The 25,633-nt window shown below is 39.8% G+C and overlaps 4 protein-coding genes across 4 annotated transcripts in view; 1 reads left to right on the top strand and 3 right to left on the bottom strand.

Moving 5' to 3' along the window:
* Positions 1-166: 166 nt before the first annotated feature.
* On the bottom strand, positions 167-5,692 carry LOC146472540 (DELTA-thalatoxin-Avl2a-like). Its single transcript, XM_085119465.1, has 2 exons — positions 5,571-5,692; positions 167-1,692 (listed from the first exon to the last, which is right to left on the bottom strand). The coding sequence occupies exon 2, from the start codon at positions 1,643-1,645 to the stop codon at positions 182-184; it is 1,464 nt and encodes a 487-aa protein (XP_084975591.1). The 5' UTR covers positions 1,646-1,692; positions 5,571-5,692; the 3' UTR covers positions 167-181.
* A 2,285-nt stretch (positions 5,693-7,977) lies between these two features.
* On the bottom strand, positions 7,978-9,474 carry LOC146472539 (DELTA-thalatoxin-Avl2a-like). Its single transcript, XM_085119213.1, has one exon. It carries the CDS (start codon positions 9,472-9,474, stop codon positions 7,978-7,980), a length of 1,497 nt encoding a protein of 498 aa, XP_084975339.1.
* A 3,272-nt stretch (positions 9,475-12,746) lies between these two features.
* Positions 12,747-25,633, top strand: part of LOC146472528 (polycomb group RING finger protein 3-like) — a 114,288-nt gene continuing 101,401 nt past the window's right edge. Inside the window, exon 1 of the mRNA XM_085119315.1 lies at positions 12,747-12,753. The gene's annotated coding sequence lies outside the window, so the exon portion shown is untranslated. The remainder of the gene's footprint in view (positions 12,754-25,633) is intronic.
* Positions 17,891-22,061, bottom strand: LOC146472538 (DELTA-thalatoxin-Avl2a-like). Its single transcript, XM_085119212.1, has 2 exons — positions 22,004-22,061; positions 17,891-19,393 (listed from the first exon to the last, which is right to left on the bottom strand). Exon 2 carries the CDS (start codon positions 19,352-19,354, stop codon positions 17,891-17,893), a length of 1,464 nt encoding a protein of 487 aa, XP_084975338.1. The 5' UTR covers positions 19,355-19,393; positions 22,004-22,061.

Below are 25,633 nucleotides of genomic sequence, written 5' to 3'. Positions count from 1 at the left end.
ATTGTTTTAATCTCGAGCTACGATTACCATATATAATTCTTGCGTAAACTCGTTCAACAAAATAGTTAGTGTTCTAACTGTCTTCATTATTGTCACTAATTTGAATCGGGAAACTCATTTACTGTGTAGCAGATCACGTCTTGACTATATCGTACCTCATTTCGCTACTACTCAAATCAAATTACTCTTCACCATTTTCTTCTGCATCCCTGCCTAGATCTCGATTTAAATCTTGATCGAGATCTTCATCTGGATTCTCTGACTCACCACTGACGTGGTGGGGAACATCTTTCTGCGGGACATCTCTGCTAGGCATCCTCCACACCTGTTTCCGAAACCCAATATTGTTGTTGTAGCAGTCGCATGTAAACCCAGCCACTTTCCAATCGCAGCCATGCCATCCCCAATCATATTGGGTGTTTGCGTATGCCGTAAGCTTAGAGCTCCCTGTGTCTTGTTTCTCCGATTTGTACTTAACGCAAGATTTCCCTCTACAGGCGCACCAGATTCCAACTCTATATCCACAGTCGTCGGGATGGTGGCAACCTTCTGCAGCCAGAGAGCACTCGAATTCAGGAGATTCCTTGGATGAACCCCTTGTGTAGTCGAATTTCTGTAGGTGAACCCCTCTACTTTCTTTGAATCGGCAGCCATAATTTAAGAAGCCGAGGTAATAGTACTGCAGGTTGATAGCTCTGATGTAGTTTTCTGATCCAGTATCGAATCGGCTTTGCATAATGTCCCAAATCGATCGGAAGGTGTGTTCAACAGATGCGTCTGATTCACCAGCTTCGTTCAAAAGTTGCTCAATTAGTTCTTTGCTCCTGTCGTTCATCAGCTTATTGCGGGTTTCCTTGGTACCCCCTTTGACGATGAGTTTGTCTACGGTGCTCATGTCACTTGCCTTGGACTCTTCCTTCTTGCTGACGTTCGCACATGCCTCCACCCCAACCTTGGTAGCACTTACGGGGCCTGCAAGTTTAATGCAGCTGTTCACCTGAAAATCCCTCTGACTGTACGACTTAGAACTTTCTGCAAATGTCGTCTGCTTGATGCTTGATCCACGCGTCACAGACGTTATCACATGGGACCCGTATGTCTCCAAAAAGACGTTGTATGCTTTCCAGGAATTCGCGACCCACGGATGTGCAAATGCCAATGGTAGGTTTTCAAAGTCCTTAACAAGGCGTTTGGTTAATGTGGAAGTTTCAACGTTATCTAAACAATCCTTCTTGACCAAGATCTTTTCTGTCAAGGCGCGGACATTTAAGGTCAGTCCACTTACTTCGGATTCCTTGGATTCTGTCTTCTGTATAACACTGTTGAGAGTAGCGCCCAGAGTAAACGTAGACTCGAGGGAGGCTTCCAAACCAGCTGCGGCGGCCATATGTTTGTAAAAGGATTTGGTGCTTTTGTAATAATCAAAGTTACTACCTGAGTAGTGTAACTTTTGCCTTTTAAAGCAAGTTTCCGGCAAAGCCTCGAACACTTTCGCCTCATTTTCCTGGAAGTCGCCCAATAAGTTTGTCTTCCGAAGATTGATTCCTTTTCCAAGCTCTTCCGTGTCACTGCTGTCCCCGCTCTCCGCTCTTGTTCCTCTGAACGAGGCTGTCAGGCAGATAAACAGAAGCAATGGATAAAGCATGGCTGACGTTATTCCTGTTTCCCTGTGGTCTGGCAGTGGGGCACAACCTGTTAAAAATATTAAGTTTCAGATACTTTCCTCTAACACATGGCCTCGCTTAGCCTCCCACGCAGTCGTTTTGTAGGGGACTCGTATTACCTCCTCTCCAGGAGATACAAGTCTCCTCCTACGACTGTGTGGTAGGCTAGGATTTGCAGGACAACGTTAACACTCCACCGAATACTGTACCTTCTGCGGTGAGGAGTATGAACTGACTTAGCCTTCGTAGCTAGCGGTATCGTCTGCGCGCCAATAAAAAGTTTTGGCGTCGTAAACTGCGAGAAAATACCTTTTTTCTCTTCGGCTCTAGGTCTCGGTGCATCCCTCAGCTAAGCAAGCCACTATAATTGACTTCACATCAGTTTGCCCGCCTGGGAAGAAGGCCCATTGTTGGATTGACATTCTGACATTCTACCGACACCACGAAAACAGAATTCATTTTGACTTCACCAATTTCCAAGTTTCGTGCCTTCAGTGCACTGATAAGTTGTATAATAGGTCTTATCACGGTTTTCGACGCCATTTTGACGGGTAGGCAAACACGTCTAAAATAACAGTGTTTGTATGGGAATCCGATGTCAAATAATTTTCATAAAACATCGCTTCTGAAAAATTTATGAATTGGAAACTTTTGGAACTAGGGAAAGGATTCTAAGATAAAAATTTGAGGGATGTAGCTGTGCCAGAAAGCGTCCAGTCGTGTTTTGAACTTTCCATACATTTCCCTGCATTTTTTTTCCCGCGAACTATTTTTAGTAGCAGTTCACGGCTGGTTCGCTATACAGACAAATGTTCCTTTCGGTAAATGTTGAAAGTTTAACGAACTTTTTAGTGAGCGTTTTCCCCCAAAACAACGAGAAAATCGAAGAAAAGATTGCATTGTTGTTGGGTTTAAACTTTCGATGCCAAGCGGACGGGCAAACGGGTAATCCCGAGCGGGCAAGATAGCTCCATCTTGCCCGCTCGGGTATCCAATCACAGCAAATGATTTGACTCATCTTGCCCGCTCGCGGAGCCAGCCATATAATAAAACTAAGTTATATATTTTTAAGATTTACTGTAGCTCTGCCTTTTATTTTGGTCCCATGCGTATACTTTGTACTAATTATTTAACTGAGGGAGCACATTCCTGATAAGCCCGGTGGCTTCCCATGGGCTTCCTCGCCATTAAAAAATAATAATAATTTGCAATTGTAAACTTTTTTATGGCAAAACAATAAACTGAAACTGAAATTTCGTCTAGGATTAGAGTGTTCTTTTCGTAAGAGATAGTTGGACAATATTTTGAAATTGCAATCGAATTGCACTCTCAAGTGTAATTTTGAGAACTTTGGGAACATCAATATTACCCATTAATAAGAAAAATTTCAAGCAATCTTGCGCGGTAACTAAGACCGATTTCGCTTGGCAATATTTCAAAACAATATTTCTTTCTGAGCAAAAGCGATAACGTTGCAATTGAAAACCTTCCAGGAAGGAAGGCGGATCGATTGCGATAAACGATTATATTGGAAATGCCGACGATTGATGACGGTTTCCCAAGACTGCCGTCGTCACTGGCTCAATCGGTTGGAAGATAATTTTCCGGTTACTAAATCTGGGGAAACATTTAAATTAATGTAAATATATGAGTCATATATTTTGAACTGCGGATGAAATATCAAAGAGAAGAAAGATCCCCGTAGTTAGTACGCAAATTAAGCAGTTGCGAAAGGAGAGCCTGAAAAAATTTAGGCTTGAACGTGATTCGAACCCATGCTGGTGCAGCGCTCTACCAACTGAGCTATCAAGCCAACTGGTTCATCCTTCACGGGTATGTTACGGACACACAATATGACCATCTCCCAGTTGGCTGGACAGCTCGGATGGTAGAGCGCTGCACCGGCATTGCAGAGGTCATGGGTTCGAATCCCGTTCAAGCCTGATTTTTTTCAGGCTTTCCTTTCGCAACTGCTTAAGTTAACTGCGAGGATCTTTCTTCTATTTGAACAAACATTTAAGGCCGGTCAAATTAAACAGGAAGGCTTCATGAATATCACTGAGTTACCTTCTAAGATACGTTTTCGGAGACTACTGTAGATGTTTCCAGTATAGAATAAAGCTGTTATTGAAGTTGTTTAGCCCCTCGAGAACTTACAGCTACTTTTGTGAATCGTTAATTCCCTTACTTGAATCACATGATTTTCTATATTTTACCCGTGGTGGGAAACTGGAAATAGGTGCAAAGTCTTTACATGTGAATCTCATTTTTTTAGAAACCAGGAATTAAGAAACGTTACTTTTCCACTACTATTCGATTTTCAAAGTTTTAGGAATGTTTTGAGCCAGTCAATTTGAAGTGTATTGCTTTCCTAGTCTCGTCCGCAGATATAGTGCCAAACTTAATTTACCGTCGCCAATTAATACTTCTCAACGCTAGAATGATTGTCACTTAAAAAAAGAACTTTGCTGACATACCCTTGCCGTGTCAATAAACTGACCGTCAATTCAAAATCTGACTTTTTTGTAGGATGGGACTGAACAAATGAGCTATTTTTAAAAATCAAGTTCTTTGGAGGATAGGTCCTATTTCGCTTTAAAATTGTCGCTGTGATAGTCTATTAAAATATTCCAAAAAACCGCTCCATGACTGATGGAATTTTTCATTAGATGTGAGTGGAACCATGGGAAAACCGTCTTTTTATGTCCTCCGAGGATATACCTGTTGTTTCTCCATACAGTTTTATGTGATATCTATGAGGGTGTTTTGCGCTCAAAAAAAATATAAAAACGAAACCAAAAATATTTGTGTTTCTAATCGTTATGAAAGACCTTTGTTTTGAGGTCATTTAGAATTCCAACTCAACGGAGCATGAGCATGTGGGTCCATTTGTAAGCAGCAAAACGTGTTAGACCCCGTTTCAATGGCCTGAATTGATTTTTTGCTGGTACTTATACACTGATATTGACGATATATTTCCTATATTCTCTAAAAATATTTTCAAACATTTCGGTAAGGTAGTGTATCGTGCCTTCGATTCACGCGTCTTCTGAGGCTGTTATTTGCTTGTTTGTTTCTTCACGATAGCACTTAATGACTGCGCGGAATGCGGATCATTGCGTTTTCTTTTTTGAAATGTTTGTTGATTGCGACGCGAGTGTTGTTGTTTCCTGAAATGAGCAATTTAAAAAATAAATTTGTCCCATTGAGAGAAATGTGATTAAGACATTGAAGCACTGGTAAGAGAACTTCATGGACGAAAACATTTTTCTAAGGGAAGCTTATTTAATTTTAGAGATAATTTAGCCCCACCTGGGGATGCAAGATTAAATTGCCTTGTTGCAACCTCCTAGTTTTCACAGAAGAAAATCAAACTGGGTTCAAATATTAACGTTTGAAGTGAGCAGCAAACTTTAAGCGATCAGACAAGTCATTCTCTTGTTGGCGTGAGAACTCGGATTTTTTTTTCCAAGTATGTCTGTATCACTCACTTAAAATATCATTTATCTATTAAGCCACTACACTTTACGCCGATTTCCTGGTTTTCGAATTATCAACTATCAAAAATTGAATGGCATTTTGACATTGAGGGTATCACTTAGACTGACATTTCATCATCTATAACCTCTCAAATATCAATATTTTTTAGAAACTTAAATCAAATTGAAATAGTAAGAGATAAAGAGCAATTAAAAGCTTAACATTTTTACTTCTGGAGACACGTTTTCTCAGCGACATTGAGCGAGATAAAGAAAGGTCAGAACGTTGTCCCAAGGATGTAACAATGGTTTGTTGGAATCGCAATTTCTTTTTAATAAAAAAAAAAAAAGAAAACTGGGACTGTTGTCAATAACCAAAAGAAGAAAAAGGAGGATTTCGTTGTGAACAGGCCGGCCTAATACTAACCTCTGATGTACCTCTGATGTCTCTTGGTCCGTTCCTCGCGCTGATCTGAACAAAATAGTATTTTTCTTGAAAATTATATCTTACCTTAATTTAAAATTCTAACCTCAGGGTGTTTAGTTAGCATGTGGGCAATGTGTGTTCAGAGAAATGGAATCGCCCATCATTATGTCATTCCTTAATAGTCTGTTTTACTGGTAACTAAAATTCCTAGTAGAAGATATTGACTTACGAAATACCAACTTCCTTTGAGGCTTTATGTCTTAAGCAATATTCAGGCACTTGTTTGAGATCTCACGATTCGGTAATAGAGTAGTTAAATTGACTAATTTTCGTTTGTCCCACTGACCAAAACAAACATAAAATGTTTCAAGATCGTTTACACTGAAGCTCCATCAAAACAATTTTACGCACTCTTCAAAACCTTTTCGTTATTTTGAAGCAAGGACATAACAATTTTCTATATCCGAATTGTTTCAATTATATCGAACATCTCTTTAAGCAATGAGAGTAGTGGTTACTTGAACCAAATGTCAGCGGCCACATCGGGGTTTCAGAGAAACACTTGAAGTGAAACTTCCCGCTTTCCTGAATCAAAAATCGAAAACTTTAAATTGAAGATGCATTGTTTATGAAAAGGCACTTTTAGCGAAAACAGAACAATCAGCTCATACCACTTGATGTAAATCTTAATTTTGCCATGGTTTTGGACAACCTTTATGTTCCCTTGTTCGCAATGTAAGGCCGTATTCAGATTCTATATGTGACTTTTTTAAGTAAATTATTTCAATAAAGAAGATAAAAAATGAAACACATTTCAATTAGGATTGTTCAAAGAGTAACTCGGAAATCAAGCCAACAAGTGGGGACGCATCTCATTTGGCCAAAATCAGTTTCGGTTTGAAATTCCACAATCTTTCGTGTCAAATGGAAAGGCTTTTTTCCGTTCGTTCACAAATACGTAATGTCTTTGGTAGATAAAAAACAAACATGATGGTGTACTGACGGTGTATGAAGACAACCAAATGAAAATTGAATTTTTGTTCTAATGAACAGTAATTTCCGTTCCGAATGGAAAACGTGGAGAACTGGATTAAGCTATGTTATAGTAATATTGAAAGTTGTGTTCTCAACAATGGATGGTCCACTGTCTTCTTTAAACTTGGAAAAGAGTTGTTAGCAAGTTTTCTCCCTTTCCTCACATCTTTTCATTCTTGGTGTTGCGATACAAACTGAGAAATTCAGTCTGACAAACAAAGTCAGGTGTTAGACGGCATTTTGTGCAAGAGTATTAATTCAAATTAAGCCAGTACGCTGGTAATACTACTTTAATCTTAAGTGGGTCAAAAGAATCTCCTACATCATAAAACGCTCTGCAGGATTTCGAAAATTTCAGCGCCTCAGGCTTACGAACAACAAACGTCTGTATGCAGGATTGGCACTTATACTAACAGGGGAGATTTATTGAGGATTCAAAGTAAAAGTCCTAGTTCTCTAGCTATAACGACGAATTTTAATTAGATTCGGTGCTTGAATAAACCTTTACTGGTCAGTCATATAATACAGAGGAAAATGAAAACTGTGGAGAAGATGCGGCGTTTCAGTGACAAACTATCCAAGTAAAACATTCATTCATTGTTGTTATAGCTTCTATTTTGAATAAAATCCTTATTCCTGGCGTAGTGCATCCTGGATGAAAATGGTCTTTAGTAATTCATAAAGAAAAAACAAAGGAACTCGCTAACATGAAAGGGTTTCGGAGACGTGGTCTTAGTTATCATCAAATTCATTTTCTGCTTTGACTTTCTCCAATGATTATGCATGTTTGATAAGCTATTTCGAAACATCTCAAAGTTGGTAAACAAAGGAACTGAGCTCTGTCTCGTTTTTTCAACCCTCTTCTGGGTGTTTGGAAATTGGATGAAACGCTCTTCCTGGTGCTTGATATATTACATAAAAATGTACTAACCAATGAGGGTCGCAAAAAACGATTTTAAATGAGGCAACAAGCTCTTGGTTATCGGAAATCGTCCGCTTGAATCGTCGGTGGAGATCGTCCCATTTACAGTAGTCGCTCAGCAATACTGTGCAATACGCTTGGAGAGGAAGAGATGTACATAAAGAAAAAGGTTATGCAGGGCAACATTTTAGGCACTGAGAGAATTAATGGAACTTGTAAAGTAGTCTAGGCGGGAATTGTTCAATTGAATAGTTGCAAAATTTACGCTTGGGAATGACCACTCGAACAACAAAATTCGCACTTCTAATCTTTAATCTTGGGTTACAATTACCATACGTGATTTTGGCCTATTTTCGTTCGACTAAATTGAAATAATTTTCTAACTATCTTCACTATTGTCATTTAAATCAAAAAAACTCCTTATTGGCTGACAGATCACGTTTTGACTTATTAGTACATCAATTCACCACTGCTCAGATCAAAAAACTCTTCGTCGTTTTCTTTTGCATCTCTGCCTACACCTCGAATTGGGTTCTGATCGAGATTTTGATCTGGAGTCTCTGACTTGTGGTGAGAACTATGCCTACCAGCTTTCTGCGCGACATCTCTGCTAGGCATCCTCCACACCTGTTTCCGAAACCCAATATTCTTGTTGTAGCAGTCGCATTCAAACCCAGCCACTTTCCAATCGCAGCCATGCCATCCCCAATCATAGTGGGTGTTTGCGTATCCCGTGACTTTAGAGGTTCCTGTGTCTTGTTTGTCCCATTTGTACTTAACGCAAGATTTCCCTCGACAGGCGCACCAGACTCCCACTCTGTATCCACAGTCGTCGGGATGGTGGCAGCCCTCTGCAGCCAGAGAGCACTCGAATTCAGGAGATTCCTTGGAAGTACCCCTTGTGTAGTCGAATTTCTGTATGTGAACCCCTCTACTTTCAATGAAGCGGCAGCCATAATTCAAGAAGCCGAGGTAGTAATACTGCAGGTTTACAGCTCTGATGTAGTTTTCTGATCCAGTATCGAATCGGCTTTCCAAAATGTCCCAAATCGGTCTGAAGGTATGTTCAATAGATGCGTCTGATTCACCAGCTTCGTTCAAAAGTTTCTCAATGAGGTCTTTGCTCCTTTCGCACAACAGCTTGTTGCGGGTCTCCTTCTTACCCCCTTTGATGATGAGTTTGTCTACGGTGTTCATGTCGCTTGCCTTGGACATTTCACTCTTGCTGACGTTTGCACATGCCTCCACCCCGACCTTGGTAACACTCACGGGGCCTGCAAGTTTAGTGCAACTCTTCACCTGAAAATCCCTCTGACTGTAGGATTTAGAACTTTCTGCAAACGTAGTCTGCTTCATGCTTGCTCCACGCGTTACGGATGTTATCACATGGGACCCGTACGTCTCCAAAAAGACGTTGTATGCTTTCCAGGAATTCGCGAGCATCGGGTGCTTAAATACCAATGGTAGGTTTTCAAAGTCCTTAACAAAGCGTTTGGTTAATGTAGAGGTTTCAACGTTATCTAAACAATCCTTTTTGACCAAGATCTTCTCTGTTAAGGCGCGGACATTTAAGGTCATTCCACTCACTTGGGATTCCTTGGATTCTGTCTTACGTATGACACTGTTGAGGGTAGTGCCTAGAGTAAACGAGGACTCGAGGGAGGCTTCCAAACCAGCTGCAGCGGCTATATGTTTGTAAAAGGATTTGGTGCTTGCGTAGTAATCAAAGTTACTGCCTGAGTAGTGTAACTTTTGCCTTTTAAAGCAGTTTTCTGGCAAAGTCTCAAACACTTTCGCCTCGCGTTCGTGGAAGTCTTCCAATAATTTTGTCTTCCGAACATTGATCCCTTTTCCAAGCTCATACGTGTCAATGTTAGCTGTGCTTTCAGCTGTTATTCCCCTCAACGCGGCTGTCAGGCAGACAAACAGCAACAATGGGGAAATCATGGCTGATGTTATTCCTGTTTCCATTTGGTCTGGCAATGTGGCACAATCTGTAGAAAGATCAAATCTTAGACGATTTCCTTTTTTTAACACAGCGCGAGTGCTTTTCTTTCTAGGGCCTGATTACATGAGCCGGGCTGGCCCGGTTTGCCAGGCTGGCTCGGTTTGCCGGGATGACTTCCAGCCCTGTATTATATGAGGCGAGCCAGCCCGGGGCGAGCTCAGTTTTGGCGCGGACTTTGGCGGCAATTTTATATCGATGTTTTTCAAAATAGAGGCTACAACTAGAAAGCGTCGACTGATTTTGATGCATTATTTTCTATATTAAGCAGCTCTTCTTTCTCCGATTCCTCAATTTCCTCCGAAATGGGAGAAGTGGTTTCTGGCCCAAAGAAGCTTACATCGATAGCGCAGTACTCTCTCGCCATGGCATCTTTTACGGCTTCATACTGTTTGGTTTTATCAGCATTGAAGTCCACGTTGCGATATTCCATATTACTTTTAAACTGACCAAGCGAACGAAGAAGGTCGTCAATCATTCCATTCGTCCACTTAAATTTTGCATTCGTAGTGGAATCCCTCGTGGTTCTTGCCGCCATGTTTACAGAGAACAGGGGCATCAGTGAGCACGCGTAATGATGTGCACGCTGTCATCTTGTTGATTCAGTTAGCCGGGCTGGCTCGGCAAGCGCGATTACATGGAAAATTTTCAGCCCGGTTAGCCGGGATCCCGGCAACGCGATACCGGGATCCCGGCTAACCGGGCTGAAAATTTTTCATGTAATCGCGAAGTTAAATTTTCGTGTGTTTAACCGATGTGTCGATATCCCGGCAAACCGAGCCAGCCCGGCTAACCGGGCCAGCCCGGCTCATGTAATCAGGCCCTAAATCCTATTGGCAGCATCATCGCGCATTTTTTAACATACGCAGAGCCTATTGGCACCATTATGGTGCATTTGTTAACATACGCACAGCCGTGCGTCCATTAGATGACATGTCCAAATTAGACCTTGGGCTTTCTTTGCTTGTTTCCCCAGAAATTGGCGAAAATAGTACCCGACCTCCCTCTTGGAATTGAGCTTTCTCCAACTGTACCGTGCTAGTTCCGGCCCTTAACTTTGACTTGAACATTTGAGTAATTAAACATTCTGATTCTTTCCACTAAATCAATGTGATGGACTTATCTCGTTACATGACACCTTTAACTAAACTCTTCCAGCGCTTTTATTACGATCAAACCGGTAAGGAACGTTTAATCTTGTTTCGTGGAGAGATTTCAAAGCGATAGTTATCTCATTTCTTGGTTTGTTGCTAACATTCTTTGATGACATGTTCGATGGAAATATGCTGTGTTGGTCGAATGTCAAAACATTCACCTCTCACTTGTGGAACAAAAACTGGATTGCGGCTAAATGTGTTAACAGATTTTCACAGATGATGGATGGAACGTTCCACTGATGTGTAGAAGAGCCTGTAAGTAAGAGCCACTTTCGCAATTAATTTCTCTGAACTTGGGCTTAGTCGCAAGTTGCCATGAGTATTCAAAGTAGGCAAACTTCGTGCCCTCAGATTTATTACAGAAATTAAAACGTATGATTGCAATTCATCATATCATAAACTTGAAGGGTCATCGTTTATAACTAGCGAAATAGAAGGTTTTGAATGATTTGTATTCTCCAGAACAAACAACTTGAAGTCTTGCAAAATTCATGACCTCGCCAGTGGGTTTCGAGCACATCCCGGGGTTCGAAAATGTTGAATAACAAAATTTTAAGAAAAGTAAGTTTCCCCATTCGTATTTCATGTTTGTTACCTAGTTTCCGCGAGAAGTTGATGGAAGAGTTATCTGGGAAATCTATTTTTAGATAAAAATTGAATGTGAGGGTCTTAGGGAGAGTCGGTCTTAAAGTTTATGATTGCAATTCATGATATTATAAACGTGAAGGGCCATCGTTTATAAGCAACGAGTTAGGAGGTATTGAATGGTCTGTGTTCTCCAGAACTAACAGTTTTAAGTCTTACAAAATTCATGATCTACCCGCTAGCTGGTTTCGAATACAACGTGGAGTGGTTCCAATTAGAAAATTTTAAGTATTTCATATTTGTCACCTACTTGTCAAGAGAAGTTGAGGGAAAAGTTATCAACGAATCTATTCTTGAGATGAAAATTGAACATAGGGATCTTAGAGAAAATCGCTCTTAAGAACAACTTCTTCATGAATTCTGGTTTGTCTGACAGAGCAAATGACCAAAGGCACTATTTTCCTTTTAGTAGGTGACAATGTTGAATGTTCGAAGATAGTAGCGAACCAATCAGATTGCGTTAAATACCGATGTTGCTGAGTTGGTATGTACTAATAGGGATTATACGATGAAAGCCACGTGATTTAAAAAAACCTTAATTCAAACTGAAACAAAAGAAATACACAAACAAACATATATAACTCGATTCCATTTAACGTGGGCCAGTGCGTGAGGGTTCGTGTCTAGACTAACTAAATACAAATTCAAAATCTGACTTGTTCTTAGGAAGTGACTGAACAAATGAGCTATTTTTAAGAATCAAATACTTTGAAGAATAGGTCCTTTTTAGTCTATTATAATATTCCAAAGCACCGCTTTGTGGCTGAAGGAATTCTTCATTACATGTAAATGGAATAATGGGAAACCGGGTCCAGTTTTATGTCCTCCGAGGTTATACCTGGCGTTTCTCCATACAGCTAATTGTGATAACAATTAGGGTGTTTTGTTGTTAAAAAAATATACGAAATATATATTTTTTCCTAATGTCTGACCTCTCTCGTCTGATAGTGTATTTGTCGCTGAGAAGACCTTTGTTTTAAGGTTATTTAGAATTCAGACTTATTAGAGCGTGAACATGTGGGCGCATTTTGTAAGCAGCAAAACGCGTTAAACCTCATTTTAAAGGCCTGAATTGTTTTTGTTTTTTGCTTTTCGGCCCTTGCTGGTACTAGTACACTGATTTTGACGATATATTTCCTATATTCCCGAAACTGATTATCAAACATTTCGTGCCCTTCGAAGAACGCGTCTTCGGTTGCTCTCGTTTGTTTGTTTGTTTGTTTGTTTGTTTGTTTGTTTGTTTGTTTGTTTGTTTGTTTCTATACGATAGCACTTAATGACCGCGCGGAATGCTTGTAACATAGCGCTTGCGTTTCTCGATCATTGCTTTTTCTCTTTTGAAGTATTATTGATTGCGAAGAGAGCTGCGTTGTTCCCTAAAATGAACAATTTAATAAATAGATTTGGCGCATTGAGCGAAATTTGAGTAAAACAATGACGCATTAGTAAGAGAACTTTACAGTTGAGAACTGGTTAAGGGACTGATGATTATCATATTAAAAGATAATTTTCGGACAAAGTTTTACTTTATCTTGGACGACATAATGCAAGGTTCAATTGCTTTGGGGCAACCACCTATTTGAGGCAATTTTTTCTTCGGAAAGGATTAAACTCGATTAAAATATTCACAATTGAATTGAAAAACAAACATTAAGCGCGTAAAGAAATCACTGTCAAGTCATTTCAAGCAACGATTTCCTTGCTTTCGAAGTATCGAGAATTTTAACGTTGAGAGAATCTCTAAGACGGATATTTCATCACGTAGAACCTCTCAAATAACATTGTTTTAGGAAACTAAATGCAAATTGAAATAGTAAAAGAGGAAACCTGATACGAAACAATTAAAACTTTTTTGACTAATGTCAAGAAACATATTGTTTTCTCAGCCAATTTGAGCGAGAGAAAGCTAGGTCAGAATGTTGTTCCAGGGATTTATCAATTGTTAATTGGAATCCGGCTCTCTTTTTTAAAATAAATTGTTGCCGTTGACAAATCCCAAAACTAGACAAAACAGTTTTAAGTGTGAACAGGCAGACCTTATACTAACCTCTGATGTCTCTTGGTCCGTTCTTCACGTTGAATCTGAAAGAAGGTATTTTTCTTGAAAATTATATCTATCTTTAATTTAAAATTTTAACCTCAGGGTGTTTAGTTAGCATGTGGGCAATGTGTGTGCAGAGAAAAAGGATCGCCCATTATTATGTCATTCCTTAATAGTCTGGCCTGTTTACTGGTACTAGAATTCCTGGTAAAAGATATTGACTTACGAATAAAAACGTTGAGGTTTTTATGCCTTTACCAATTTTCGGGCACTTGTTTGAGGGCTCACGATTCGGTAAAGGAGCCGTCGACATCGACGTCGACGACATTGTTGTTTGTCTCAAAACCAGAAATCAACATACAATGCGTCAAGAGTGTTAACGCTGAAGAACCTTCAAAAGAATTTCACGCCGTCTGGTACTCGTCAAAAGATTCTTTCTTGCTTTGGAGTAATTTTCACCCCTATAGGCAACGGACTCTGTGAATCGCGATGCCTTGTGGATGGTGTTACGGAAATTTGGGTGTCCAGACAAGTTTGTCAGCGCAATACAGTCATTCCATGACGGAATGATGGCCAGGGTGTTGGAAAGTGGAGAGTCCTCAGAACCATTCCCAGTGACAAACGCTGCAAAGCAACGTTGTGTCATAGCCCCTGTCCTGTTTGCGATCTTCTTTTCAGCCAGGTTATTTACAGAATTCCACCATCTAGACACAGGGGTGAATATCCAGTCTAGAACCGTCTTCAGTATAGAACCATCTAAAAACTACAACGACTGAGGGCACAAACAAAGACAAAACAACAGGTTTTAAGAGATCTTCTCGTTGCCAATAACTGTGCACTCATAGCGCACTATGTTGAGGACATACAGCTAGTTGCCAACCGCTTTGCATACGCTGTCATGTGCTTTGGCCTGACAATAAGCTTTAAGAAGACGAGCTATGTACCAACGAGCTCCAGATGAGCCATCTGAAGACCCTGTGGTTACAATAGACGACAACCCCCTCAAGTGTGCGCGAAAGTTTTGCTATCTGGGGAACGTAATCGCAAATAACACACAAATTGATGATGAAATCTCGCAGCACATTGCAGAGGCCAGCGCAGCATATGGCAGGCTGACACATCGACTCTGGAGCACGGAGTTTGCCTCAATACTAAGATCAGGGTGTATCAAGGTGTTGTTTTGACCACATTGCCCTATGGGTGTGAAGCGTGGATACTTTATCTGCAACACGTAAAATGGTTAGAGGCCTTCCACCTCCAGTGCCTGTGTTTTAGTTGTGGAATTAAATAGTCGGGAAAGATCCCCAATACTCTGGCCCTTGGCAAGTGTGGGATCTCAGGCATTGAGAGTATGCTGATAACACCCCAATTTCGCTGGGTCTGGCACATTCTGCGCATGGATGAGAGCAGAATACCGAAACAGCTCTTCTTTGGTAAGCTCAATACTGATGCCAGAAGCATCGGACGCCCTACCCTGCGATACAAAGACACTCACAAAAAGAATCTCAAAAGATGCAAGATGGACCTCGGCACCTGACAGGCATTGGCAGAGGACAGATCTACCTGGAGAACCACTTGTCACAAGGCTGTCCACATATTTGAGGAAATCAGGGTTGCGGAACTACAAGAAAGACGTGCTTGACAAAAGGCTAACACCTCTCTGCCTCCATCTACTCTTGAACACATGTGCACCGTATGTGGCCATGCATGTAAATCCAAGATTGGTCCAGCCTCACACAAGAGACAGTAACAATTCTTGTTCAACACGCGTGCAATGTCCAATAAGTGCATTCGGAAGTCAGGCAAGCGTGGTCCTTGCACGCGTGCTGAACAAGAATGCTGTATCATGACAAACTCGAAACACTAAAAAACTCCCAAAGCACAAACTCAGCCAAAAGGCTGAAATCTTCAATGTTTATTCAAGTTTGGCTTATAGGGGATAATGTCACAGTTTTTCAATGACCATGAAATTCAGAATCCGGGTAGTAAGTTAATCAATTGTGGCCCTGAAAAAATTTGAAGGAAAAAAATACGAATTTTTAAGAAAATGCTTTTTTTTGCAAGAAGGACTCTGAAACGCTGACAAGCGTCAACAAACAGCTAAAACTATCATTTCTATATGTTTGCATTGCTCGAAATTGCGCGCATTTACAAGGCCCTAAAGCTTTTTGCTGACTTGCAAGGACTCATCTGTAATAAAGATCCCCAGAATAAATTAATAAATCTTATAGCTCAATAGATGTAATGGTGTAAAGTTTGCTTATCATTTTTAACATAAATTATGACCTAAATTTGGAAAGTCCTAAATTTCTTGAATTGGGTCTTTGCAATTTTGTTGAAACTCTGTTTAGCGCAAGGCACTAATGAGCACTATGTGTAGCCGAGAGATCTTTACGAAAAAAAGCCGGCAACAGCAGAATTTCGACTCAGACCTCAAAGGGGCGTGGCACTATAACCACGTGACATTTACTCTGAGCGCTAAATTTTTTTCGCTGTGTTGTAGATTGATCTAAATGTCATCCATTCTATGTGTTAGACTTACGATAAACGTAAAGGTGAGGATACAAGAGAGCTTCAAAGTAGGATGGTACCGCCAAAAAAAAACTGGGTCGAGTCACCTTAAACAAATATTTGTAAAGGGAGTATCCAGTTCATTATAGGCTGGTTTAAATGGACTCCTGTATAATTACATTAATATTAATAATAAAAATAGCATACAGAAACAGAAGACACTATATAAGAATTATTTATTTAGAGTAGAAAAGGAAATCATAGTCTGGTTTTTAAGAAGTTGGAAAGGGCAGTTTTAAATTGGTAGGGGTTGGTAATCGAACTTAAAGACCTAGAAAGAATGTCCCAGATCTTTGCCCCAGTGTATAAAACAGAAGCCTGAATTGTTTAGTTCTCTTAAAGGGTAGTCTTAGTAAGTTCCTAGTTGTAGCTCCAAAGCTATGCACATCAGACGTATGTTGAAAATCACCTAAAAGGTTATTTGGAGCAAGGCCACTGATGTACTTGTGCAAAAGCATACATTTACGGTAATCACGATGAATTTGAAGACAATGATAACGAATAAAAATATTCCTTTTTCTTCATGCGTTGTTCAGCCAACTTTTCCGCTGTTGAAGTACATGCATGAAGAGTTATGGAAGACTATAGGTATTGTAATTACCAGTGTATATTAATAAATGAAAAGGGAAGGTAAAGTCGCACTCGCCCGGGGAACGGAGCTTAACCCAGTTTCTGTAGCATGAAGCAACCACGCGCTCTGAAGCAACTGTATTATTGCTAACCTCTCCCTGGGGCAAGCCTGCGATGAAGAACCCTCCTATCCATCAGAATTTCACCAGTACCCATTTATACATCTGGACTCGGTTGTTCAAAAAGAGGATAACTTTATCCAGGGGATAAAATGTTTTAATTGGATTACATCCGTTCTTTAAACAACCGAAACCTGGATGAAGAGAGGCAATGTGGAGCAAAGATTCTTGTATAAGGACCGAAACAGCACAATACCGTCCGATCGAAAGTCCAGTGCACTGACTACTTCAATCCGCGGTCCACGCACAGTAATCAACATATATATGTAATGGTTTGGGTGCAACTGGGAAAAGCAAAAGTCAAGAATTGGCTTCAAACTGGCTTGTGTCATTCTGTGCTTTTGTGTCCTTGCGAAACGAAGAGAAAGAAAGACTCAAGCAGGCAAGAAGTTGGACACTTCCTCGTACAAGTTCTCAAATTATGAATAATTCATAAGAGAAACAAAGGAAATTACTACCATGAAGGAGTTTTGGTGATTTGGTCTTCATTATCATAAAATTCATTTTGGTCAACTTTTGCTTTGATTTTCTCCAAGAATTATCACAAGAAACACTAGAAAGAGTTTTTCATCCTATTTCTACACACCTTAAAGTTAGTTCAGTAACAAAAGCATTGGGCTGCGTCTCGGTTTTTCAACCAACCTCTCGGTGTTAGAAATTGGATGAAACAGTCTTCCTGGTGCTTGATGTACTACATAAAAATGCCGCTTACAAATGATGGTCGATAAAGAGGAAGTTAAAAGAGTCAAAAAGCTTTTGTTTATCGAAATCGTCCAGGTGAATCGTGAAAATAAACCGTTGGAATTGTGAAGTCCCATTTGTAGTAGTCGCTCTGAGATACTGTGCTATACACTTGACGAAGGAAAGATGTAGATGAAACAAGACTTTGTACATAGCAACATTTAGGCACTGAGAGAATTAATGAAGCTTTTAAAGTAGTCTGGGTGGGGACTGTTCTATTGAACAGTTGCAAGAGTTACGTTTGGGAATGACCACTCGAACAACAAAATACGCGCTTCTAATCTTAATTGTTTTAATCTCGAGCTACGATTACCATACATAATTTTGGCGTCAGAAACTCGTTCAACTAAATAGTCAGTGTTCTAACCATCTTCATACTGTCATCATAAATAAATTGTGTAGAAGATCACGTTTTGACTTATTCGTACATCATTTCACGGCTACACAGATCAAATTACTCTTCAGCATTTTCTTCTCCATCCCTGCCTAAATCTCGGTTAAAATCTTGATCGAGATCTTCATCTGGATTCTCTGACTCACCACTCATATGATGAGCAACATCTTTCTGCGGGACATCTCTGCTAGGCATCCTCCACACCTGTTTCCGAAATCCAATATTCTTGTTGTAGCAGTCGCATGTAAACCCAGCCACTTTCCAATCGCAGCCATGCCATCCCCAATCATCTTGGGTGTTTGCATATGCTGTGAGCTTAGAGCTCCCTGTGTCTTGTTTCTCCGATTTGTACTTAACGCAAGATTTCCCTCGACAGGCGCACCAGATTCCCACTCTGTATCCACAGTCGTCGGGATGGTGGCAACCCTCTGCAGCCAGAGAGCACTCGAATTCAGGAGATTCCTTGGATGAACCCCTTGTGTAGTCGAATTTCTGTAGGTGAACCCCTCTACTTTCTTTGAATCGGCAGCCATAATTCAAGAAGCCGAGGTAGTAATACTGCAGGTTAACAGCCCTGATGTAGTTTTCTGATCCAGTATCGAATCGGCTTTGCAAAATGTCCCAAATCGGTCTGAAGGTATGTTCAACAGATGCGTCTGATTCACCAGCTTCGTTCAAAAGTTGCTCAATCAGTTCTTTGCTCCTCTCGTTCGTCAGCTTATTTCGGGTTTCCTTGGTACCCCCTTTGACGATGGTTTTGTCTATAGTGTTCATGTCGCTTGCCTTGGACTCTTCACTCTTGCTGACGTTTGCACATGCGTCGACCCCGATTTTGGTACTATTTGTGGAACCTGCTAGCTTAGTGCAGCTCTTCACCTGAAAATCCCTCTGACTGTAGGATTTAGAACTTTCTGCAAATGTCGTCTGCTTGATGCTTGATCCACGCGTCACGGATGTAATCACATGGGACCCATACGTCTCCAAAAACACGTTGTATGCTTTCCAGGAATTCGCAAGCCATGGATGTGCAAATGCCAATGGTAGCTTTTCAAAGTCCTTAACAAGGCGTTTGGTTAATGTGGAAGTTTCAACGTTATCTAAACAATCCTTTTTGACCAAGATCTTTTCTGTCAAGGCGCGGACATTTAAGGCCAGTCCACTCACCTCGGATTCCTTGGATTCTGTCTTCTGTATAACACTATTGAGAGTAGTGCCCAGAGTAAACGAAGACTCGAGGGAGGCTTCCAAACCAGCTGCGGCGGCTATATGTTTGTAAAAGGACTTAGTGCTTTTGTAGTAATCAAAGTTACTACCTGAGTAGTGTAACTTTTGCCTTTTAAAGCAGGTTTCTGGTAAAGTCTCAAACACTTTCGCCTCGTTTTCCTGGAAGTCGCCCAATAAGTTTGTCTTCCGAAGATTGATCCCTTTTCCAAGCTCATACGTGTCATCGCTGGCCGTGCTTTCCGCTGTTATTCCTCTGAAGGAGGCTGTCAGGCAGATAAAGAGCAACAATGGGTAAACCATGGCTGACTGTTTCCCTGTGGTCTGGCAATGTGGCACAATCTGTAGAAAGATCAAGTCTTAGAAGATTTCCTTTTTAACATAGCGCGAGTGCTTTTTCGCATTTCTGAACATACGCACAGCCGTGCGTCCATAAGAAGACGTGTGCAAATCAGTCAAACTCGGACTTACTTCGCTTAGTTTTTACAAAGTTTGTCCAAAACTGGGCTTCTCTCTCGGAATTGAGCCTTCTCCAACTGTACCGTGCTAGCTCTGGCCTTTAACTTTCACTTGACTTTTTTAGTATTTAAACATTCCGTGGGCTTGGAAACTCGTTTGGCTACATATTCATCCACTTTAAATTATTTCAAAGAAGTAAATCTTCAGTGACAATTTCTTATGAAACGTTAACTTTTCGTTCAGACCATACCATTGTGGCGTGTTTGTAACCAACCAATACAAACGTTTATTTTTCTGTTCAGTACATTGAGAGAATCACTGTACGAATTGGTTCATGCTTTTAGTTTTGCGTATATCGAGTTATGGATGCACTTAAGAGATTTGGAGAGTACCCAAGTAGCTAGAGTTGCTCTCGGCATAACTCTTATGGATCTCTCGTGCTCTCCAACCTTCCCTCGTGCTTTGATCACACAATATAAGCACGCTATGCATGAACCAATTCTTAAGGAATACATGGCTTTGCTAGACTGCGTTCACAATCTACCAGATACTGTACCTTGTGTAGGAAGGAGGTTGAATTGACTTAGCCTGCGTAGCTAGCGGTATTCTCTGGGCGAAAAAAGTATATATAGTATAAAGTTTAGGCGTCGTAAGCCACGAGAAAATACCTTTTTTTCCCATTCTCACATGCGGCTTTTATGCATCCTGTCAGTTACGCAGGCTGTAATTGACTTCATATCAGTGTGTATGCCTCAGAAGAAGGCCCAAGTTTGGATCTGTAAGGCTTGAAATTCTATCGGCACTGCGTAAACAGATTTACCGGCTCCAAATTTATTTTGACTTCACTATTTTGCAAACCTCGTGCTTTTTACGCATGTCTTGTAAAATTGGTTTTAATTAATAGGTCGTTTCTGAGTTCGTTTGAACATCATTATAAAAGCGAGGCTTCGTGCACACTTTTTTGGATAACAATTAGTTTTCATTTACATGCAAACAAAATCCAAGTATCAATTAATCCAAACTAAAGAAGAAGACGTTTTTAACTACTTCGAAGGAAAATGAAGCTAGTTGACCGTTGTCGAAGCCGCTGCTGCGTCTATTTGTGCCCAGTAAACAACTGTTTTGGACGTTTTCAACGGAAATTACCCAGAAACGGCCTCCTCGTTGATATTGGACTGCATGGCCATTAATTTATGAATGTAACTTTCACAAATACTGAGCGAAACAGTCGGTGACTGATGGAATTCTTTATTAGATGTGAGTGGAACCATGAGAAAACGGTCTTTATATGTCCTTCGAGGATATACCTGCTGTTTCTCCATACAGTTCATTGCGATATCGAGGGCGTTTTGTTGTTAAAAATATATACGAAACAAATATTTTTTCCTAATCTCTGGCCTCTCTTGCTTGATAGTGGTTCTTTATTGTCATGAAAGACCTTTGTTTTGAGGTTATTTAGAATTCCCACTTACCGGAGCGTGAACATGTGGGCCCATTTTGCAAGCAGCGAAACGTCTTAGACCCCATTTTAATGGCCTGAATTGATTTTCTTTTTTCAGTTCTTGCTGGTACTAGTACACTGACTTTGGCTCAGGAAAAAACACGTTCCTTTACGCTTTACTTTTTTTCTTTTTTTTTTTTTTCACTTTATTTCTTTAACTCTGAACTGATTTTCGAACATTTCGGTGACTAAGTTTATTGCAGAGTTCGAAGTTCGTGTCTTGGGCGTTGTTCCTTGTTTGTCTGTTTGTTTCTACGCGATAACGAACGCTCAATGACTGCGCGGAATGCTTGTAACGTAGCGCTGAGTTTCTTGATCCTTGTGTTTTCTTTTTTGAAGTGTTTATTGATTGCGGCGCAAGCTGCGTTGTTTCCTTAAATGGACAATTTTGGTTATGAGAACTTCATAGATGAGAAGTTTTTAAGAGAAGATTATCATATTGAAAGATAATTCATCCCTAGTTTGGGACAACGTTGTAGTTTCTCTTGGACTAAATAATGCAAGATTGAATTGTTTTGGGGCAACCCCTCATTCGAGTCAATTTTTCACTGAAGAAGATCAACCTGGGTTTAAGTATTTACATTTGAATTGAACAACAAATATTTAGCGAGGAAACAAATCATTGTCGGGTCATTTCACTTTACGATTTCCTGGTTTTCGAACTATCGAGAATTTTACCATTGAGAGTATCACTTAGACGGATATTTCGTCACGTAGAACCTCTCAAATATCAATTTTTTGAGAAACTAAATTCAAATTGAAATAGTAAGAGAGAAAACCTGACACAAAGAAATTAAAATTTAACATTTTTACTTACGTCTGGAAACACGTTTCCTCAGCAAGTTTGAGCGAGAAAAAGCTAGGTCAGAACTTTGCGCCAGGGATTTAACAATGGTTAGTTGGAATCGCATTTTTTTAAGGTGTTACTGTTATCGAATACCAAAACAACAAAAAGCAGATTTTGAATGTGAACATGTCGACCTTATACTAACCTCTGATGTCTCTTGGTCCGTTCCTCACGTTGATGTGAAAGAAATGGTATTTTTTCTGAAAATTATATCTTACCTTAATTTAAAATTCTAACCTCAGGGTGTTTAGTTAGCATGTGGGCAATGTGTGTGCAGGGAAAAGGGATCGCCCATCATTATATAATTCCTTAATACTCTGTTTTACTGGTACTGGAATTCCCAGGAGAAGATTTTGACTTACGAAAAGGGTTTTATGTCTTTTTTGTTGTTGTCATTTTTTTTGTTTGATGGCTCACAATTCGGTAATAGAGTATTTTCGTTGTCCCACTGACCAAAAATCATAAAATGCTTCAGGAGTGTTAACACTGAAGCTCCGTCAAAACAATTTCACACCGTTTGGCACTCATCAAAAACGTTCCCTTGTTTTTGGAGTGATTTTCACCTCTATAAGATTATTACTTATCTGAATCATACAAATACGAATATAAGCAAGGACACAGCAATTTTCTATAACAATTTAGCAATAGCTTTTCTATAACCTTTAGCGATGAGAGAAGTGTTTGCTTTAACCAGATGGGAGCCGCTACATCAGGGTTTCACAGAAACACTAAAGTGAAACCTCCTGGTCAGCCGAATCGAAAATTGAAGCTTTAAATTGAAGACGTTTTGTTAAAATATTGATAACTAGATTATCGTTCATGCCATAAGGTTATCAAGGTACGTCGGTCTATTGAAAACAAAACAATCGCCCCACACCACCTGATGTAAAGGGAATTTTTCCATGGTTTTGGACAACTTTTACGTTCCCTTCTAACTAAAAAAATGCCGTATTCAAATGCTATGAATGACCTTTCCCAAGTTAATTATGTCAATAAATACCATCAAAATGAGACAAAACGTTTGCATTCGGATTGTTTAAAGAGCAACAGGCGTCAAATCAAGCGAGCGAGCAGGGAAGCTTTCCATTTGGGGAAAATCAGTTTCGGTTTGAAATTCCGCAAACTTTCTGTGTGAAATTAGCAATCTCGTTTGTAGATACAAAAAAAATTACGTGATGCCGTAATGACGGCGTATTGGGACATCATATGGAAATAAAATTTTGTGCAAATGGAACGGAAAGAGTGGAGTTCCTCTGACGGTCGTTTGTTTGATCTACACATTCATTTGTAATTCAACCTGGTCAACCGAAAATTTTGGTTAAATGGAACTGAAGTACTCCGGGTCCCTTCACTGTAACAGATTTCCTGGTTTCGTGGTTTTCTTTGGACAATCAACGAATTTTTAAATACCATTTTTGACAAATTATTTCACTGAAGATTTCCTAGAGCCTGGTTTCCTTGTTTTCTGAATATTGATCACACAATCTTCAAAAAACATTTCTGACATCAACCGGCAGAATTTAACTCCACAGTAATGACATTAAATGTTGAAATCGGACAGACGGTCTGTTGTACATGTATTGTAGGGGTCGACTTAAAATGCCACTCTGATACACTGCATCACCGCAGTCATCAAACAAGGTTTCTCGAAGAATTGATGTTTACAGTAAAACTGACATTTAAACGTTTTACTGTTAAAGCCAGATCCTCGGTTACCAATTTTCAAATGGTTTCTACGTGCAAAGTGTCGCAAAAACCTTCCTTTAAAGTGAAAGAAAGTAATAAACGAAGAAATAGATAATTATATATTTGATCAAATCTTAGGCTCAGTTGTGTTGGACAGCATTTCTTATCGTAATGCAAAATTCCAAACTTCTCGAAGCGTGAACAGGTGGGCTACTTTATTGAAATCAACGAAACGTCTGGAGGGGCGGAATTAGTTTCCCAGCGTTTGCTGGTACCCATGCATAAAAAAATATAGGCCCCTGAAAAAGCCAGACTCTTTTACACTTTCCTTTTGCGTTTTAATTTTTTCTATATTCTCTGAAATGATTTCGGAGTATTTCGATAACTCGTTGATCATTGGCCTCAGAGGAAGCCTTCGTTTATTCAAAGCGTTGGAAAAAATCAACATTACAACAACAAAGCTTTGAAGCTCTGAAGCTTTGAAGGGGAGTTTAAGAGCCTGAGGTGGACCCTATGTAAAAACTCCCCTTAATAAACTCCCCTTTAAAATGAATACAACCTAGAAAAAAATAGTACAATTAAGGCTAAATAAACTGAAGCCCGTTAACGCTTAATTTTCGAGGCTTCAGATTTTCCGGAGTATTCGTCGCCTGGCACGAGCTGTCAAATCGTCTTCAAGCTTTTAGGGCGAATAGCCAATGTCTTAAGCGTAGTGCGATCGGTCAGTGGATTCCGCCTTCGCTTTGTCCGTTGTTCGGGTTTAGAGAGACACTGGGAGCTACGGTGGAAAACAAACTTCACGGAGCAGCATTTTGCTTCACGTATTAACGGTCGCCCGACGAAGGCGAAGCGGCTGAGAGATGAAGTTTAGCATACATTTTCAATTCAAATACAAACCAGGAAGTTTGAATTTTTTTTATCAAATGAAAGAAAAGAAAGAGGTGTTGATGAAGGCAAAGGTATTGATGTATTGAATTTTACGATTTATTTACCTAAATTGGCCTGACACAGTTTGATAATAAGCTACCGAGGGAAATCGCTTTTTAAAGTTTATACGAAAAGGTATCCGATAGAAAAAAAATAGGACGAACCGTTAAATAAGTGATGGGAAGTGGTGGGGAAATACAGGAAAAATCTCGTGTAACAATATTCTCGGGGAGATGCAGTAAAAAAATCTTGTGGAAGGAAGATAGTCACGATCAAAAATTACAAGTCGCGTGAAACAAGTACAATGCTAGCGGTTTTGTTCGCACAAGTTCAAATTTCAGTTCTGTTCAGTTTTCAACGAATTGGGAGGAGGCAAGTTGTATTTTTTTTTTTTTTTCATGGCGGCTTCCGCGCTCCCTAGAATCATCACAAAATAACCCTAATTATTCACTATGTTATTAGTTCCCGGCTATCCCAGGCTAACACTGTATTAAGCTAACGTTTCAGTGTGTCGAATATGCCTCGGAGGAGAAATTGCCTCTCGTAAAAAAAGCGAAAGGTGACATAAAATGTCATTCAATTCACTAAAGGAAAACGGTTGGTTTTGTTGAACAAGTCCGCCAGCCGACGATTTGTCCGTAATTACAGTAAACACCTCACTATAACGGAGCTGGTGAACAAGACTTATGAAAATAACTTGTGATCCTAAAGACTTCTTGTACATTCTTGTTGCTAGAGTTGAGAGAGTCCGTAATAGCTTTGAAGCTATAAGAAGTCTTTATTAAGGACTACGAGATATTTCCGATAGGTAAAAACGCATACTACTGAAAATGAAATACTATTTTTTCGGATTTGTGAACAAACTGTACGTGTACTGTTGTGCTCCATTTTGTGAAAGGAATATTGACAGTAACATAAATTCCAATGTACTGAAAGATAATCTCAACAGGAATACAGGTGTTACAGCGTGTTTTAGAGATAAATGTCCAACTTTGTTCAGTAAATAAACAATTTTTGCGAAAACATTTTTTAAGGCGAATACTTTTTCTCCCGCCGATTTTTGCACATCAAAAATACATGAATTACAAACATGATTAGACAAAGAAAAATAAAATTCCTAATAACGTAGAATTAAAAGCCTTGCAACTTAAGCCTTGTAATT

Source organism: Pavona decussata, unplaced genomic scaffold (assembly GCF_977016875.1).
Source record: "Pavona decussata unplaced genomic scaffold, jaPavDecu1.1 SCAFFOLD_98, whole genome shotgun sequence".
Classification (NCBI taxonomy): domain Eukaryota; kingdom Metazoa; phylum Cnidaria; class Anthozoa; order Scleractinia; family Agariciidae; genus Pavona; species Pavona decussata.
This window is presented reverse-complemented; position numbering and strand designations above follow the sequence as displayed.